The 15,375-nt window shown below is 51.2% G+C and overlaps 2 protein-coding genes across 2 annotated transcripts; both read right to left on the bottom strand.

Moving 5' to 3' along the window:
• Window positions 1-3,800: 3,800 nt before the first annotated feature.
• Window positions 3,801-6,010, bottom strand: LOC120842861. The gene is made up of 5 exons (XM_042287696.1): window positions 5,851-6,010; window positions 4,863-5,102; window positions 4,614-4,785; window positions 4,406-4,551; window positions 3,801-4,334 (listed from the first exon to the last, which is right to left on the bottom strand). The coding sequence occupies exons 1-5, from the start codon at window positions 6,008-6,010 to the stop codon at window positions 4,162-4,164; spliced, it is 891 nt and encodes a 296-aa protein (XP_042143630.1). The 3' UTR covers window positions 3,801-4,161.
• Window positions 6,011-6,924: 914 nt separating this feature from the next.
• LOC120842862 lies at window positions 6,925-8,079 on the bottom strand. The gene is made up of 6 exons (XM_040214048.3): window positions 8,065-8,079; window positions 7,772-7,879; window positions 7,423-7,528; window positions 7,187-7,276; window positions 6,967-7,100; window positions 6,925-6,935 (listed from the first exon to the last, which is right to left on the bottom strand). Exons 2-6 carry the CDS (start codon window positions 7,863-7,865, stop codon window positions 6,925-6,927), a joined length of 435 nt encoding a protein of 144 aa, XP_040069982.1. The 5' UTR covers window positions 7,866-7,879; window positions 8,065-8,079.
• Window positions 8,080-15,375: the final 7,296 nt, after the last annotated feature.

Here is a 15,375-nt window from a genome sequence, read left to right as displayed (position 1 = left end):
AGCACCTGAAACTCGAGAATTCCGAGGCAGTCATTGGGTTCAAACGGTTGATTGACCAAAATGAAGTTGCAAGTGTTGCTCGCTGGAAGGACAAAACAAAGAGGTGGGAAAAGGCGGTGGTTCTTTGCCAATGAATGTAAGAAAATTTACATTTGTTATTAAACAGCTGATACGTAGTCACCTTGGAAATCACTGTCTAAACCAGATTTGTAACACTTGTGGTGATCAAGTCTTCAAGCAAGGCACAAAAATGCAGCTGGCAACTGTAGTTCATATGCTTGAGTAAGGTCCAGTGTAAAAAATACCAACCCACTTTGCAAATTAGTTAGTTTTTGTATCATCGTCATAGGATACACCACGGCTTTCACCATCTGCAGGATTATGACTGCTCACCACCAGATCACCAAGCAGCAGATGAGGATGAAAATCGTAATGACCAAGCGGAGAGCAAACTCCGTCTCCAATGGTCTCATTCCCAATGAATGGGCCCGTTCCCAGGTGGCTTGGGAGACAAGCAAGGGTACTACTGAGAAGAATCGCAGAGGATATGGCGTGCACACCCGAGAGAAGAGCAAAGTAGAGCTGAGAAGGACAACTACCAGTCTGCAAATTCCGTAAAAATTCCAGTAGTCCAATTGGTCTCGGATGCCTCCTTTGAGAATGCCATGGTCTTCAAACTACCAGCCAAGCACTGTAAAGAGCCACCTCTAGAAAGCCTCCTTACAAGCAACAACACTTCCTGCGTTCCATTCTTGATCATATTCATGAGGCAAGTTGGGATTTTTTTTTTTAACCCAACCTCCTTCCTATACCATCTGCCCTGTCCTCGCTAATATCAGCAGCCTCCGATAACCCCCTTTCTTGTCTTTTGGCTCCTGAAACATTTTTACTCTACTACTGCATGTGGCGATCAACTTTTTCCTCATGCAAAGATTGAAACTTTGAGCCTTTAAACAAAATCTTCGGATGCAAGTCGGCCAAGAACTGGCTTCTGTCATGTATCGGCTGGTGGCCAAGAGATAGCGTTGCCAGGCAAATGCACATACCAGCGCTCTTCAAAAGCACGGGCCTGGGGCACGGTACGTGTGCACGGGCATTGGGATTCGAGGCACCATTAAAAAGCAACGTTTGGACGCTCCTTGGTGTTGTGCTTGGGCTTTACCCAGGATACATTACATTTTAGCGACGAGGTCGGTCAACGTCCAAGAACTACAGCGGGATGACCACCCAAGGCAAGCTGGAAGAATTCGACCAGACAGCTTCTACTGCAAGGCGAACAGAATAACAGATCCTTAAAAGAAAAGGGCCCTACTGCTTACACGTTGTGGAGCACAGACGTACAAAGTCGTGCGAGCACTGGCTGCACCGAGAACACCCAGAAGTGTCAATTTCGGTGAACTCATGGTGATGCTGCTTTGACCCGCAGCCGTCGGAGCTCTTCGGCACAACGAAGTTCCAGCGAAGAGACCAGCAGCCTGGGAGTCAATTTCCAGCTACACGACAGCCCTAAAGAAGCTAGCTGCTGATTGTAACTTTGGGATTCTAGTGACACAGGCGGCTGCAACAACTTCCAGTACCGCAGGCATGGGTTTGGCTACAACTGGTACGACAGCTGGTTCCGTCAACTTGGGAGCAACTGGAACTTCAGTTCCGGTGAGTCAACCAGTTTTCAACCCAACCATGCTACCTCTCGACGTCAGGCTGAGATTGTTTTGTTCGTGGCATAAGAGACGAGCATCTACAACAGAGTCTGTTTGCAGGGACCAACTTAACGTTTCATAAAGCATACGACATGGCCGTGCGGACAGAAAGTGCTGCACAACATCAACGAGATTTGAAAACCCAAAAATCTTAGGTTTAAGCTGTCAAAAAAGCAATATTACTGCTGAAATTGTGGAAACGGAAAGACAAAACAAACTGTCAGAATCCCAGACGTGCTACCGATGCCAAGAACAGCATTCGGCGTTCTCGTGCAAGTTCCAAAATACACGATGTAACCTCTGCCCCAAGAAGGGGCATGTCAAAAAGGCTTGTTTCAAGAAGTTAAGGGCGCAGCACCAAGCGTGGATGACACACAACGTGGAACAGGAGAATGAGACCCTTGATTCTGATGATGATCTTTCGGACAAGTCATGGAGCCTGCATGAGCTGAATGCTGCCTAAGGTCATCCTGGAGATTGAAAACCGAGAGCTGGAATTTGAGATCAATTCGACAGATGCTTGCTCAATCATCAATGAAGCCACGTATTGTCCTCTGTAGCCCACGAAGCCCCAATCACTGAACCAGGAGGGAATAATCCTTCATACCTGGTCAGGAGAAATTTTACAAGTACTTGGAAAGGCGAATGTTTGCGTCAGGCATTGATTGAAACAATACATCTTGTCGTTGGTAGTGACGCGTGGAACCAGTTCCAGTCTTCAGGAAGAGACTGGTTCAAAGAGCTGAAGATTAGGGTCTGTGGAATTCACCTCCTCGGCACCAGAAACAACATTGTGAACATTTTGAAGGTACATGAGGATGTTTCTGATGCGAAGATCACGGGGCACAAGGGTCCGCCTGTAAACTTTGATTTAAAAGGGGACGCTACTGCCAATTCCCTCCAATCACAGCCCGTGCCGTTCGCACTGCGTACCGCAGTAGGGGTTGAATTGAAAACTCTCGAGAACCAAGGTATTTTCGAACCGACAAAGCACTTAGAGTGGGCTATACCGGTGGTAGTTGTCCGAAAGAAAGGCGGGACCATTTGGCTATGTGGAGACTACCGAAGTATGGTAAACAAGGAGGCGAAAGCCGCAGTGCACCCTATGCTGAGGATTCCAGAAATCCTAACCAATCTGCAAAACAGGTTGGTATTTTCTACACTGGACCTTGCTCAAGCGTATCAACAACTACAGTTAACAACAGAAACAGCCGACGTGTTAACCATTAACACTGCAAAAGGCCTCTACAGGGTAAAAAGGATGCCATTTGGGATCGCCGCCAACACCAGCGATTTTCTATCGATTCATGAAAGCAGTACTAGCTAAAATCCCGCGGATCGGGGTATACCTCGATGACGCTATCAGCGGTACGACCGCAGCAGAACATGACTCAACTGGATACAGTTTTGATGCGACTTGCTCAGGCTGGACTTCAACTCAAGAGGTGCAAGTTACGTTTTGCAGTGGAACAAGTTGTATACCTCGGATACATCATCGATACTGCCGGGATACTCCCGACAGAGGAGAAACTGAAAGCGACCAAAGAGATGCCCGAACCAACATGCCAAACAATGCTGCAGTCGTTTCTTCGTCTTCTAGCGTTTTTCAATCGGTTTCTGGCAAACAGGGCAACAATCACGAAAGACCTCTACATATTTCTAGAGAAAGACGTCCCCGGTGAATGGCAGGAAACAAATTGGCGAGCCTTTAGACAGTTAAAGTATGTTATTGCACAGCGTGCAGTTCTCGCACACTACGATAAAAACAAAAGCTTGAGCGTGTCATGTGACGCAACCCTCTACGGCATCGAGGCAGTATTAGCTCAGCTAGATTCAGATAGAAACAAAACACCGATCGTCTTTACATCAAGAATGCTCATTAAGGTCGAAAAGGATTTCTTCTAACTGGATTGTGAGGGGCTGGCTACTATCTTTGCCATACACCGTTTTCATCACTACGTCGCAAGGCGTCACGTGAAAAGAATTACTCCCAATTGGATCGTAAAAGGCTGGCTATTATATTCGCCATGGACCGTTTTCATCGCTACGTTGCGGCGCATCACGTGACCATAACGACTGACCACCAACCGCTGTTGGGCATCATAGGACAGGAGTCCCCAGTACCGACTGTGCTTTCACCAAGTAGGACATGCTGGTGTGTTAAGCTGGGAGCCTATGATTATAACCTAATCTCTAGACCAGGAAAGCGAAATTAAAACGCTGATGCTTTAGGCAGACTACCATTGCCCGAGACTGACAATGAGCAACATCCTTCAGGCAACGTACTGATGTTAGAAGCCCCGACGAAACCTCCCATGACTGAAAAGGAACTGGCCGACAACACAGCAGTGGATCCCATTCTTGCTGAGGTTTTCCGAACGGTCAAACACGGTGAAGTGAAAAAGCTGGAGCGTAGCGCAAGAAGCTGCATCAAGCAAGTGGAACCTTGGCCTACATCAGACTACCGAGTAAACCTAGAGCAGTGCTGTTGCACCAATGCCTGTTTATCTCCATGCTGATACGCACTAGAAAGAAATGGAGGTGCATCCTGGTTGCAGAGGGCAGCTGCAGCCTTGTAGGATGGCAGCGTTGAGCAGAGGTGCAGCACAACTGCCATGAGCTCCCCCACATACTCTGTAATGAGACATTCAAAGCAATTAAAAAATCTGCACCAGCCACGTACAAATATGAGCACGGCCATATACCATAGGTGCAGTCAGTCTTGCGCTTAGCAACAGTGGGTCCTTTCTTTGCTTTTGGATACTTGATGACCCACATCTTCTCTCCTTTCTTGGTCACCGCTTGGGGCCTTCCCGCATTTTCGTTGTAATGGAGGGCAGCGAGGTAGGTCCTGTACAAGATATGCATGACAAAAAAACACCTAAACAGGAAATAACCAAATTTCTTACACACCTGGCCTTCATGCTTCGGAAGCTGAAGTGGACCTGCTTCGGCGCAACCTGCAACAGAGTACTATGAAAGCACTCTGTTGCAAATGTCTGCGCCGATGTGGACAGTCGAGGAATGTCGCGAAGCAGGTGAGTGGAGAGCACGATCTCCTCCAGCTTCTGGTGCGCAGGGGACCCTACAACAAGAACGTGGGACATAGTGCAATGCAGAAAGCGTATTTCAAGCCTCACAAAAATAAAAATCTGTCCTTACCTTCTGCTAGCCACTTTTTCTCTAGCTCCTCATGCTCACACTCTGGGAAGAGAGGGTCAGCGTGGGTATGCACACCCACTACGTGTGCCACCAGAGACTTCCATTTTGGCAGGATGAGGTCCTGGTTGTCGACACTTGACCCAGCACACCAGTACAGATGGTTCACCACTGCCCTTGTCCAAGACCCGAGCTCCTCTAAATGCCGTGACTTGGCAGCTGCAGCCAGCTTTCTCTTGATGCCTGAAGTGAAATGTTGTAAACAAGGTAAACATGATGCATGCAGGGCACCTTTGGAAAGCCAACAGGCTCTTTTGAAACTCCAGTGCCAGCTGGAACCTGTCACGCATACTTCAATCTCTTTTTTACTAGCAGCAGCAACAAAGCGTGGCCAAAGCTGGCAGACCTTCTTTTTCTGGAAGCTGCCACAACGCCGTTCATATTTTTATGTCTAGATATACCAGGTCTTTCAGTGAAAGCTTTTAAAAATTACTGAAAATAGGTTATCTGAAAAGCAAAGAGGCAAAACAAAAACAAAGAATTTTGAAGGCTACCACCATGGTAGTAAGTAAAGTAAAAAGTAAAAAGAAGCAACCAGCTTCAAGATCACCAACAAACTCTGCGCCGTAATGGGTATGGTAGGACAGGTGCGTATAGTGATATCAAATTTCGAAAATCATACCCATTACAGTGCAAAGTCTGTCGGTGAATATCTCTAAGCCAGTTGCTTCTTTTTACTTTTTGTAAATTGCTTTAGATGACCATGGTGGCAGCCTTCAAAACCCTAATTGCAACATGGCCCTAAAAATTGCTAATTAGAAATTTAAATAGCCCATTTTAGTTAGTTAGATAGCTCAATTTTATATCTTTTGCAACTCTTAACACTTCCCACGGCTGGGGAAGTTTACATTTTCCCAAAGGCTGCCTTCAGGACCACTGCCCAAGCTGGTGATAGTCTCATTGGGATAGATGGAACCTTTTTAAATCTTACCCTTCCCCACATGCCAGCAATCAAAAAGGTGGCAGATATCTGGGTGTTCTCGTCCCAGCCAAGCATTGAGCTGGGGATGCCGGTCGGTTACCAGGATGGCCACAATCAACGAGTGGGCCTCAAAAATGCTGAGGGACCTCTTGAGGCCTTCCAGCTCCATATGATAGCTGCCCCCAGTTTCATTTGACTAAAAGAAACAAACGAGGACAACATGAAGCAGCACAAACGAAACAAAATATGCCAGTTTGTACACCTCAATGTCTGAACATTGAGGTGCGTGTCTTTCCATTGCTGTGTCCAAGTCACAGTAAAGGGAAATGGGTGTAACTCACATCTCTCGATTTTGTAATTCACATTTCCACACTTTGTAATGATGATAACGAATTATTAAAAAAATTACAAGCTACATGGCCGAAAAAATGCTCAGCAGATATTTACCTAGTTGCAAGTATAACATTATATGCTTATGGCAGCATAGAATCTGGAGCACCTATAGAATTTGTGTACATACCTGGACGGTTTCAACGTGAATGACCTTGTTGTCATCGGCATCAAGCATCGTGTAGGAGCCATACTTGGCCGAGTGGCCAGGTGAGTCTGCTCTCCCGTCAGCGGCGATGGTGAGGTGCCTGCCTGCAGCAGCTGCGAACAACTCGTTCTGATGCTTGTTCCAGACCTGGTTACGAAAAATACAGGATAGGCAACTGGGCTTGAAACAGAGACCGAGTTTAAATTAGGTCACATTTTCTTTACAGAATCTACTATTATGTCTTAATGAATGTGTTTTAATGGTTCGAGGACCAAATTTGGCCTACAAGACCAACACACGAGCAGAAAGAATTTCAGCCATGGGTTACTCCTTTCCAAACCAGGAACGAAACCACTCGTTTCTGTAGTAAACAGTTTCTAGGCCCACTTTATTGTGGTCACGAGGAGCAAAGAGCACAGGGAAAACATGGGGGGGGGGGGGGGCGTTTCTGTCAGTTTTTAACTTCAGAGTACCTTTTCGATTGAGGGCAGGAGAAATACTCCCCACCGGCTTCCGCTTGATGATGGGCTGGCTGCACCAGTTATTCACATGTCCACTCCGACAAATTGAGTAGACTTCCAGGCTGCAGCCAACGACACTCTTGTCCACGTGGATCAGGGGAGCAGCACATACTTGGCACTTCCCCAGGAGAAGGTCAAGGCAAGACTCGAATACAATGAATTTCCTCTCCTTTACCAAAGATGGTGTTTCCCTCTCAAGCCTGCGACACAAAAACCAACATCATCTCAACAAACTGTCTAAGCATGATAGATGATCTCATAAATTCTTACACGACTGCATACGGACCTAACAGAGCTGTCCTCTGGTGGACAATACGTAGGGTCATCTCTTTCCAGTGGCTGCTTCCCTGATACACCCAGGTCTTCTGAATCAGAACTGCACAAAAGGGGGGTCACAAAGTGATGTCTGGGAGTTGCAGGGCCTCAGGGAACTCCTAAAACTAACACAGAAATAGGTGGAGAGGTTGTTGCCAGATGGCGTTCAGATGCTCTAGGCATTGTAGGCCCAAGACCTTTGCATACCTCTGTTCTGGATCACCACAGTTTGACGAGGAAGAGGTCTGCGGCATAATTCCAGAAAGCTCCGTCTGCACTTTCTTGTTCCTCGATGGTATACATGCTTGTGTACCTAGCAAAAAATCTAAGGCATTAGAAATGTGCTCCATTTAAATATAATGAATGGGTTTTTGACTTAAACTCTGTGTGCTAACTACACCAAGCTCTCTTTAACAAATACCAAACATCTGCAAAGCTCAAACATCGAGATATATCTGACACCACCTCCTTCTCAGTTTAACTCGCTCAAGTAGAATTCGAACAGAATTAAAATAATTCTCGTGTCAGTATATTTAGTTTACATGAATGACCGTACCTGCGTTTCTGCCGAAGCCTGTTGTCTGCGTCATCACGGACCGTGTCTCGTAACGTGACGATGCTGAAAACACAGGATGTCTAGCAGCAGTCATTGCTCTCAAGGCTGCTGTAAAGTAAACGAAAAGCAGAAATAGTCAATGATTGAGAAACAAAGGAACCTTTGTAGCAACAAAAGCGCTGTGTAGATGTCAAACGTGACAATCACTGTGCCAATATGGAGAGGCCTTTGACGGTTTTGCTCGATACAGGTGACACAAAAGAGTATAGTCCCCCTTCGGTGTGCTTGCATACCTGTCTGGGTGCGGGCGTCGTCACTCCATATCAGAGAGGTGGGGGAGGCCACAGGTGGACGCAGAATGGAAAAAAACGCACCAAACGTACCTATGGACATATATCAATCAGCGTAAAGGTGCATGATTGAGCGACAAGAAAACTTTAGAAGCAACACAAGCACTGTGTACATGCGTCTGGTGGTTCTGCTTGAAGCAGGTGACACTACGAAGTATAGGTCCCGCTTGGAGCACCTGAGGGGGGATCGGTGGCCGAGTGGGCTAGCGCACACCAGCTCAGAGCACGTGGAGCGAAAGCTCGCGCTGCAGAACCCAAGATGCTGGGTTTTATCCCCACCCCTGCCTGTTTTGATCTGAATGAGCATCGTACCAGCGTGCGGTCGTGCATCACTACTGCGTGATGTTCGTTAAGGACCCCAGGCTAGTGGCTGTACTGCACTGGGTAAATTTCTCATCTACAGCTGGGAGACAAGTCGCCCGTTGAGGTAGACCAAGTTCTAGACTTTATAAACATACACACAACCCAATTTTTTTTTTTTCTTGAAGCACCTGCATACCTGTCGGGGTGCAGGCTCCATTCGTCAGCGTCAAAGCAGTGGGTGAGGCCGCTGGTAGAGCCAGCCTGGAACCCAACGCTCGAGGGGCGCCTATGAACAGACATGAATCAGCATAGAAGTGCATGATCGAGACACAAAAAACCTTAGAGCAACATTAGCACTGTGTGGATGCGTCTGGCAGTTCCGCTTGAAGCAGGTGACACCACGCAGTATAGGTCCCATCGGAGTGCCTTCATACCTGTCGGGGTGCGGGCTCCGTCTGTTCGTGTCGGAGCGGTCGGCGAGGCCGCAGGTGGGCAACCCAACGCTCCAGGGGCGCCTATGAACAGACATGAATCAGCATAGAAGTGCCTGATCGAGACACAAAAAACCTTAGAGCAACATTAGCACTGTGTGGATGCGTCTGGCAGTTCCGCTTGAAGCAGGTGACACCACGCAGAATAGGTCCCATCGCAGTGCCTTCATACCTGTCGGGGTGCAGGCTCCATTCGTCCGCGTCAAAGCAGTGGGTGAGGCCGCTGGTAGAGGCAGCCTGGAACCCAACGCTCGAGGGGCGCCTATGAACAGACATGAATCAGCATAGAAGTGCATGATCGAGACACAAAAAACCTTAGAGCAACATTAGCACTGTGTGGATGCGTCTGGCAGTTCCGCTTGAAGCAGGTGACACCACGCAGTATAGGTCCCATCGGAGTGCCTTCATACCTGTCGGGGTGCGGGCTCCATCTGTTCGTGTCGGAGCGGTCGGCGAGGCCGCAGGTGGGCAACCCAACGCTCCAGGGGCGCCTATGAACATACATGAATCAGCATAGAAGTGCATGATCGAGACACAAAAAACCTTAGAGCAACATTAGCACTGTGTGGATGCGTCTGGCAGTTCCGCTTGAAGCAGGTGACACCACGCAGTATAGGTCCCATCGGAGTGCCTGCATACCTGTCGGGGTGCAGGCTCCATTCGTCCGCGTCAAAGCAGTGGGTGAGGCCGCTGGTAGAGGCAGCCTGGAACCCAACGCTCGAGGGGCGCCTATGAACAGACATGAATCAGCATAGAAGTGCATGATCGAGACACAAAAAACCTTAGAGCAACATTAGCACTGTGTGGATGCGTCTGGCAGTTCCGCTTGAAGCAGGTGACACCACGCAGTATAGGTCCCATCGGAGTGCCTTCATACCTGTCGGGGTGCGGGCTCCATCTGTTCGTGTCGGAGCGGTCGGCGAGGCCGCAGGTGGGCAACCCAACGCTCCAGGGGCGCCTATGAATAGACATGAATCAGCATAGAAGTGCCTGATCGAGACACAAAAAACCTTAGAGCAACATTAGCACTGTGTGGATGCGTCTGGCAGTTCCGCTTGAAGCAGGTGACACCACGCAGTATAGGTCCCATCGGAGTGCCTTCATACCTGTCGGGGTGCGGGCTCCATCTGTTCGTGTCGGAGCAGTCGGCGAGGCCGCAGGTGGGCAACCCAACGCTCCAGGGGCGCCTATGAATAGACATGAATCAGCATAGAAGTGCCTGATCGAGACACAAAAAACCTTAGAGCAACATTAGCACTGTGTGGATGCGTCTGGCAGTTCCGCTTGAAGCAGGTGACACCACGCAGTATAGGTCCCATCGGAGTGCCTGCATACCTGTCGGGGTGCAGGCTCCATTCGTCCGCGTCAAAGCAGTGGGTGAGGCCGCTGGTAGAGGCAGCCTGGAACCCAACGCTCGAGGGGCGCCTATGAACAGACATGAATCAGCATAGAAGTGCATGATCGAGACACAAAAAACCTTAGAGCAACATTAGCACTGTGTGGATGCGTCTGGCAGTTCCGCTTGAAGCAGGTGACACCACGCAGTATAGGTCCCATCGGAGTGCCTTCATGCCTGTCGGGGTGCGGGCTTCATCTGTTCGTGTCGGAGCGGTCGGCGAGGCCGCAGGTGGGCAACCCAACGCTCGAGGGGCGCCTATGAACAGACATGAATCAGCATAGAAGTGCATGATCGAGACACAAAAAACCTTAGAGCAACATTAGCACTGTGTGGATGCGTCTGGCAGTTCCGCTTGAAGCAGGTGACACCACGCAGTATAGGTCCCATCGGAGTGCCTGCATACCTGTCGGGGTGCGGGCTCCATCTGTTCGTGTCGGAGCAGTCGGCGAGGCCGCAGGTGGGCAACCCAACGCTCCAGGGGCGCCTATGAACAGACATGAATCAGCATAGAAGTGCATGATCGAGACACAAAAAACCTTAGAGCAACATTAGCACTGTGTGGATGCGTCTGGCAGTTCCGCTTGAAGCAGGTGACACCACGCAGTATAGGTCCCATCGGAGTGCCTTCATGCCTGTCGGGGTGCGGGCTTCATCTGTTCGTGTCGGAGCGGTCGGCGAGGCCGCAGGTGGGCAACCCAACGCTCGAGGGGCGCCTATGAACAGACATGAATCAGCATAGAAGTGCATGATCGAGACACAAAAAACCTTAGAGCAACATTAGCACTGTGTGGATGCGTCTGGCAGTTCCGCTTGAAGCAGGTGACACCACGCAGTATAGGTCCCATCGGAGTGCCTGCATACCTGTCGGGGTGCGGGCTCCATCTGTTCGTGTCGGAGCAGTCGGCGAGGCCGCAGGTGGGCAACCCAACGCTCGAGGGGCGCCTATGAACAGACATGAATCAGCATAGAAGTGCATGATCGAGACACAAAAAACCTTAGAGCAACATTAGCACTGTGTGGATGCGTCTGGCAGTTCCGCTTGAAGCAGGTGACACCACGCAGTATAGGTCCCATCGGAGTGCCTGCATACCTGTCGGGGTGCGGGCTCCATCTGTTCGTGTCGGAGCGGTCGGCGAGGCCGCAGGTGGGCAACCCAACGCTCGAGGGGCGCCTATGAACAGACATGAATCAGCATAGAAGTGCATGATCGAGACACAAAAAACCTTAGAGCAACATTAGCACTGTGTGGATGCGTCTGGCAGTTCCGCTTGAAGCAGGTGACACCACGCAGTATAGGTCCCATCGGAGTGCCTTCATGCCTGTCGGGGTGCGGGCTTCATCTGTTCGTGTCGGAGCGGTCGGCGAGGCCGCAGGTGGGCAACCCAACGCTCGAGGGGCGCCTATGAACAGACATGAATCAGCATAGAAGTGCATGATCGAGACACAAAAAACCTTAGAGCAACATTAGCACTGTGTGGATGCGTCTGGCAGTTCCGCTTGAAGCAGGTGACACCACGCAGTATAGGTCCCATCGGAGTGCCTGCATACCTGTCGGGGTGCGGGCTCCATCTGTTCGTGTCGGAGCAGTCGGCGAGGCCGCAGGTGGGCAACCCAACGCTCGAGGGGCGCCTATGAACAGACATGAATCAGCATAGAAGTGCATGATCGAGACACAAAAAACCTTAGAGCAACATTAGCACTGTGTGGATGCGTCTGGCAGTTCCGCTTGAAGCAGGTGACACCACGCAGTATAGGTCCCATCGGAGTGCCTGCATACCTGTCGGGGTGCGGGCTCCATCTGTTCGTGTCGGAGCGGTCGGCGAGGCCGCAGGTGGGCAACCCAACGCTCGAGGGGCGCCTATGAACAGACATGAATCAGCATAGAAGTGCATGATCGAGACACAAAAAACCTTAGAGCAACATTAGCACTGTGTGGATGCGTCTGGCAGTTCCGCTTGAAGCAGGTGACACCACGCAGTATAGGTCCCATCGGAGTGCCTTCATGCCTGTCGGGGTGCGGGCTTCATCTGTTCGTGTCGGAGCGGTCGGCGAGGCCGCAGGTGGGCAACCCAACGCTCGAGGGGCGCCTATGAACAGACATGAATCAGCATAGAAGTGCATGATCGAGACACAAAAAACCTTAGAGCAACATTAGCACTGTGTGGATGCGTCTGGCAGTTCCGCTTGAAGCAGGTGACACCACGCAGTATAGGTCCCATCGGAGTGCCTGCATACCTGTCGGGGTGCGGGCTCCATCTGTTCGTGTCGGAGCAGTCGGCGAGGCCGCAGGTGGGCAACCCAACGCTCGAGGGGCGCCTATGAACAGACATGAATCAGCATAGAAGTGCATGATCGAGACACAAAAAACCTTAGAGCAACATTAGCACTGTGTGGATGCGTCTGGCAGTTCCGCTTGAAGCAGGTGACACCACGCAGTATAGGTCCCATCGGAGTGCCTGCATACCTGTCGGGGTGCGGGCTCCATCTGTTCGTGTCGGAGCGGTCGGCGAGGCCGCAGGTGGGCAACCCAACGCTCGAGGGGCGCCTATGAACAGACATGAATCAGCATAGAAGTGCATGATCGAGACACAAAAAACCTTAGAGCAACATTAGCACTGTGTGGATGCGTCTGGCAGTTCCGCTTGAAGCAGGTGACACCACGCAGTATAGGTCCCATCGGAGTGCCTTCGTACCTGTCGGGGTGCGGGCTCCATCTGTTCGTGTCGGAGCGGTCGGCGAGGCCGCAGGTGGGCAACCCAACGCTCGAGGGGCGCCTATGAACAGACATGAATCAGCATAGAAGTGCATGATCGAGACACAAAAAACCTTAGAGCAACATTAGCACTGTGTGGATGCGTCTGGCAGTTCCGCTTGAAGCAGGTGACACCACGCAGTATAGGTCCCATCGGAGTGCCTTCGTACCTGTCGGGGTGCGGGCTCCATCTGTTCGTGTCGGAGCGGTCGGCGAGGCCGCAGGTGGGCAACCCAACGCTCGAGGGGCGCCTATGAACAGACATGAATCAGCATAGAAGTGCATGATCGAGACACAAAAAACCTTAGAGCAACATTAGCACTGTGTGGATGCGTCTGGCAGTTCCGCTTGAAGCAGGTGACACCACGCAGTATAGGTCCCATCGGAGTGCCTGCATACCTGTCGGGGTGCGGGCTCCATCTGTTCGTGTCGGAGCGGTCGGCGAGGCCGCAGGTGGGCAACCCAACGCTCGAGGGGCGCCTATGAACAGACATGAATCAGCATAGAAGTGCATGATCGAGACACAAAAAACCTTAGAGCAACATTAGCACTGTGTGGATGCGTCTGGCAGTTCCGCTTGAAGCAGGTGACACCACGCAGTATAGGTCCCATCGGAGTGCCTTCGTACCTGTCGGGGTGCGGGCTCCATCTGTTCGTGTCGGAGCGGTCGGCGAGGCCGCAGGTGGGCAACCCAACGCTCCAGGGGCGCCTATGAACAGACATGAATCAGCATAGAAGTGCATGATCGAGACACAAAAAACCTTAGAGCAACATTAGCACTGTGTGGATGCGTCTGGCAGTTCCGCTTGAAGCAGGTGACACCACGCAGTATAGGTCCCATCGGAGTGCCTTCATACCTGTCGGGGTGCGGGCTCCATCTGTTCGTGTCGGAGCGGTCGGCGAGGCCGCAGGTGGGCAACCCAACGCTCGAGGGGCGCCTATGAACAGACATGAATCAGCATAGAAGTGCATGATCGAGACACAAAAAACCTTAGAGCAACATTAGCACTGTGTGGATGCGTCTGGCAGTTCCGCTTGAAGCAGGTGACACCACGCAGTATAGGTCCCATCGGAGTGCCTTCGTACCTGTCGGGGTGCGGGCTCCATCTGTTCGTGTCGGAGCAGTCGGCGAGGCCGCAGGTGGGCAACCTAACGCTCCAGGGGCGCCTATGAACAGACATGAATCAGCATAGAAGTGCCTGATCGAGACACAAAAAACCTTAGAGCAACATTAGCACTGTGTGGATGCGTCTGGCAGTTCCGCTTGAAGCAGGTGACACCACGCAGTATAGGTCCCATCGGAGTGCCTTCATACCTGTCGGGGTGCGGGCTCCATCTGTTCGTGTCGGAGCAGTCGGCGAGGCCGCAGGTGGGCAACCCAACGCTCCAGGGGCGCCTATGAACAGACATGAATCAGCACAGAAGTGCCTGATCGAGACACAAAAAACCTTAGAGCAACATTAGCATTGTGTGGATGCGTCTGGCAGTTCCGCTTGAAGCAGGTGACACCACGCAGTATAGGTCCCATCGGAGTGCCTTCATACCTGTCGGGGTGCGGGCTCCATCTGTTCGTGTCGGAGCGGTCGGCGAGGCCGCAGGTGGGCAACCTAACGCTCCAGGGGCGCCTATGAACAGACATGAATCAGCATAGAAGTGCATGATCGAGACACAAAAAGCCTTAGAGCAACATTAGCACTGTGTGGATGCGTCTGGCAGTTCCGCTTGAAGCAGGTGACACCACGCAGTATAGGTCCCATCGGAGTGCCTTCATACCTGTCGGGGTGCGGGCTCCATCTGTTCGTGTCGGAGCGGTCGGCGAGGCCGCAGGTGGGCAACCTAACGCTCCAGGGGCGCCTATGAACAGACATGAATCAGCATAGAAGTGCATGATCGAGACACAAAAAACCTTAGAGCAACATTAGCACTGTGTGGATGCGTCTGGCAGTTCCGCTTGAAGCAGGTGACACCACGCAGTATAGGTCCCATCGGAGTGCCTTCATACCTGTCGGGGTGCGGGCTCCATCTGTTCGTGTCGGAGCGGTCGGCGAGGCCGCAGGTGGGCAACCCAACGCTCCAGGGGCGCCTATGAACAGACATGAATCAGCATAGAAGTGCATGATCGAGACACAAAAAACCTTAGAGCAACATTAGCACTGTGTGGATGCGTCTGGCAGTTCCGCTTGAAGCAGGTGACACCACGCAGTATAGGTCCCATCGGAGTGCCTTCGTACCTGTCGGGGTGCGGGCTCCATCTGTTCGTGTCGGAGCGGTCGGCGAGGCCGCAGGTGGGCAACCCAACGCTCCAGGGG

The sequence above is a fragment of the Ixodes scapularis genome, unplaced genomic scaffold, assembly GCF_016920785.2.
Source record: "Ixodes scapularis isolate PalLabHiFi unplaced genomic scaffold, ASM1692078v2 ptg000178l_1__unscaffolded, whole genome shotgun sequence".
In the NCBI taxonomy this organism is placed as follows: domain Eukaryota; kingdom Metazoa; phylum Arthropoda; class Arachnida; order Ixodida; family Ixodidae; genus Ixodes; species Ixodes scapularis.
This window is presented reverse-complemented; position numbering and strand designations above follow the sequence as displayed.

Coding starts and splice junctions, on each gene's coding strand:
- LOC120842861 (XM_042287696.1), bottom strand. CDS start 6,010: ATGGAGCTGGAAGGCCTCAAGAGGTCCCTCAGCATTTTTGAGGCCCAC. Junction 5,103..5,850: donor TTGCTGGCATGTGGGGAAGG/GTAAGATTTAAA, acceptor ATTTCACTTCAG/GCATCAAGAGAAAGCTGGCT. Junction 4,335..4,405: donor CAAGACTGACTGCACCTATG/GTATATGGCCGT, acceptor GTCTCATTACAG/AGTATGTGGGGGAGCTCATG.
- LOC120842862 (XM_040214048.3), bottom strand. CDS start 7,865: ATGACTGCTGCTAGACATCCTGTGTTTTCAGCATCGTCACGTTACGAG. Junction 7,529..7,771: donor AGGCTTCGGCAGAAACGCAG/GTACGGTCATTC, acceptor ATTTTTTGCTAG/GTACACAAGCATGTATACCA. Junction 7,277..7,422: donor TGTGGTGATCCAGAACAGAG/GTATGCAAAGGT, acceptor CCTTTTGTGCAG/TTCTGATTCAGAAGACCTGG.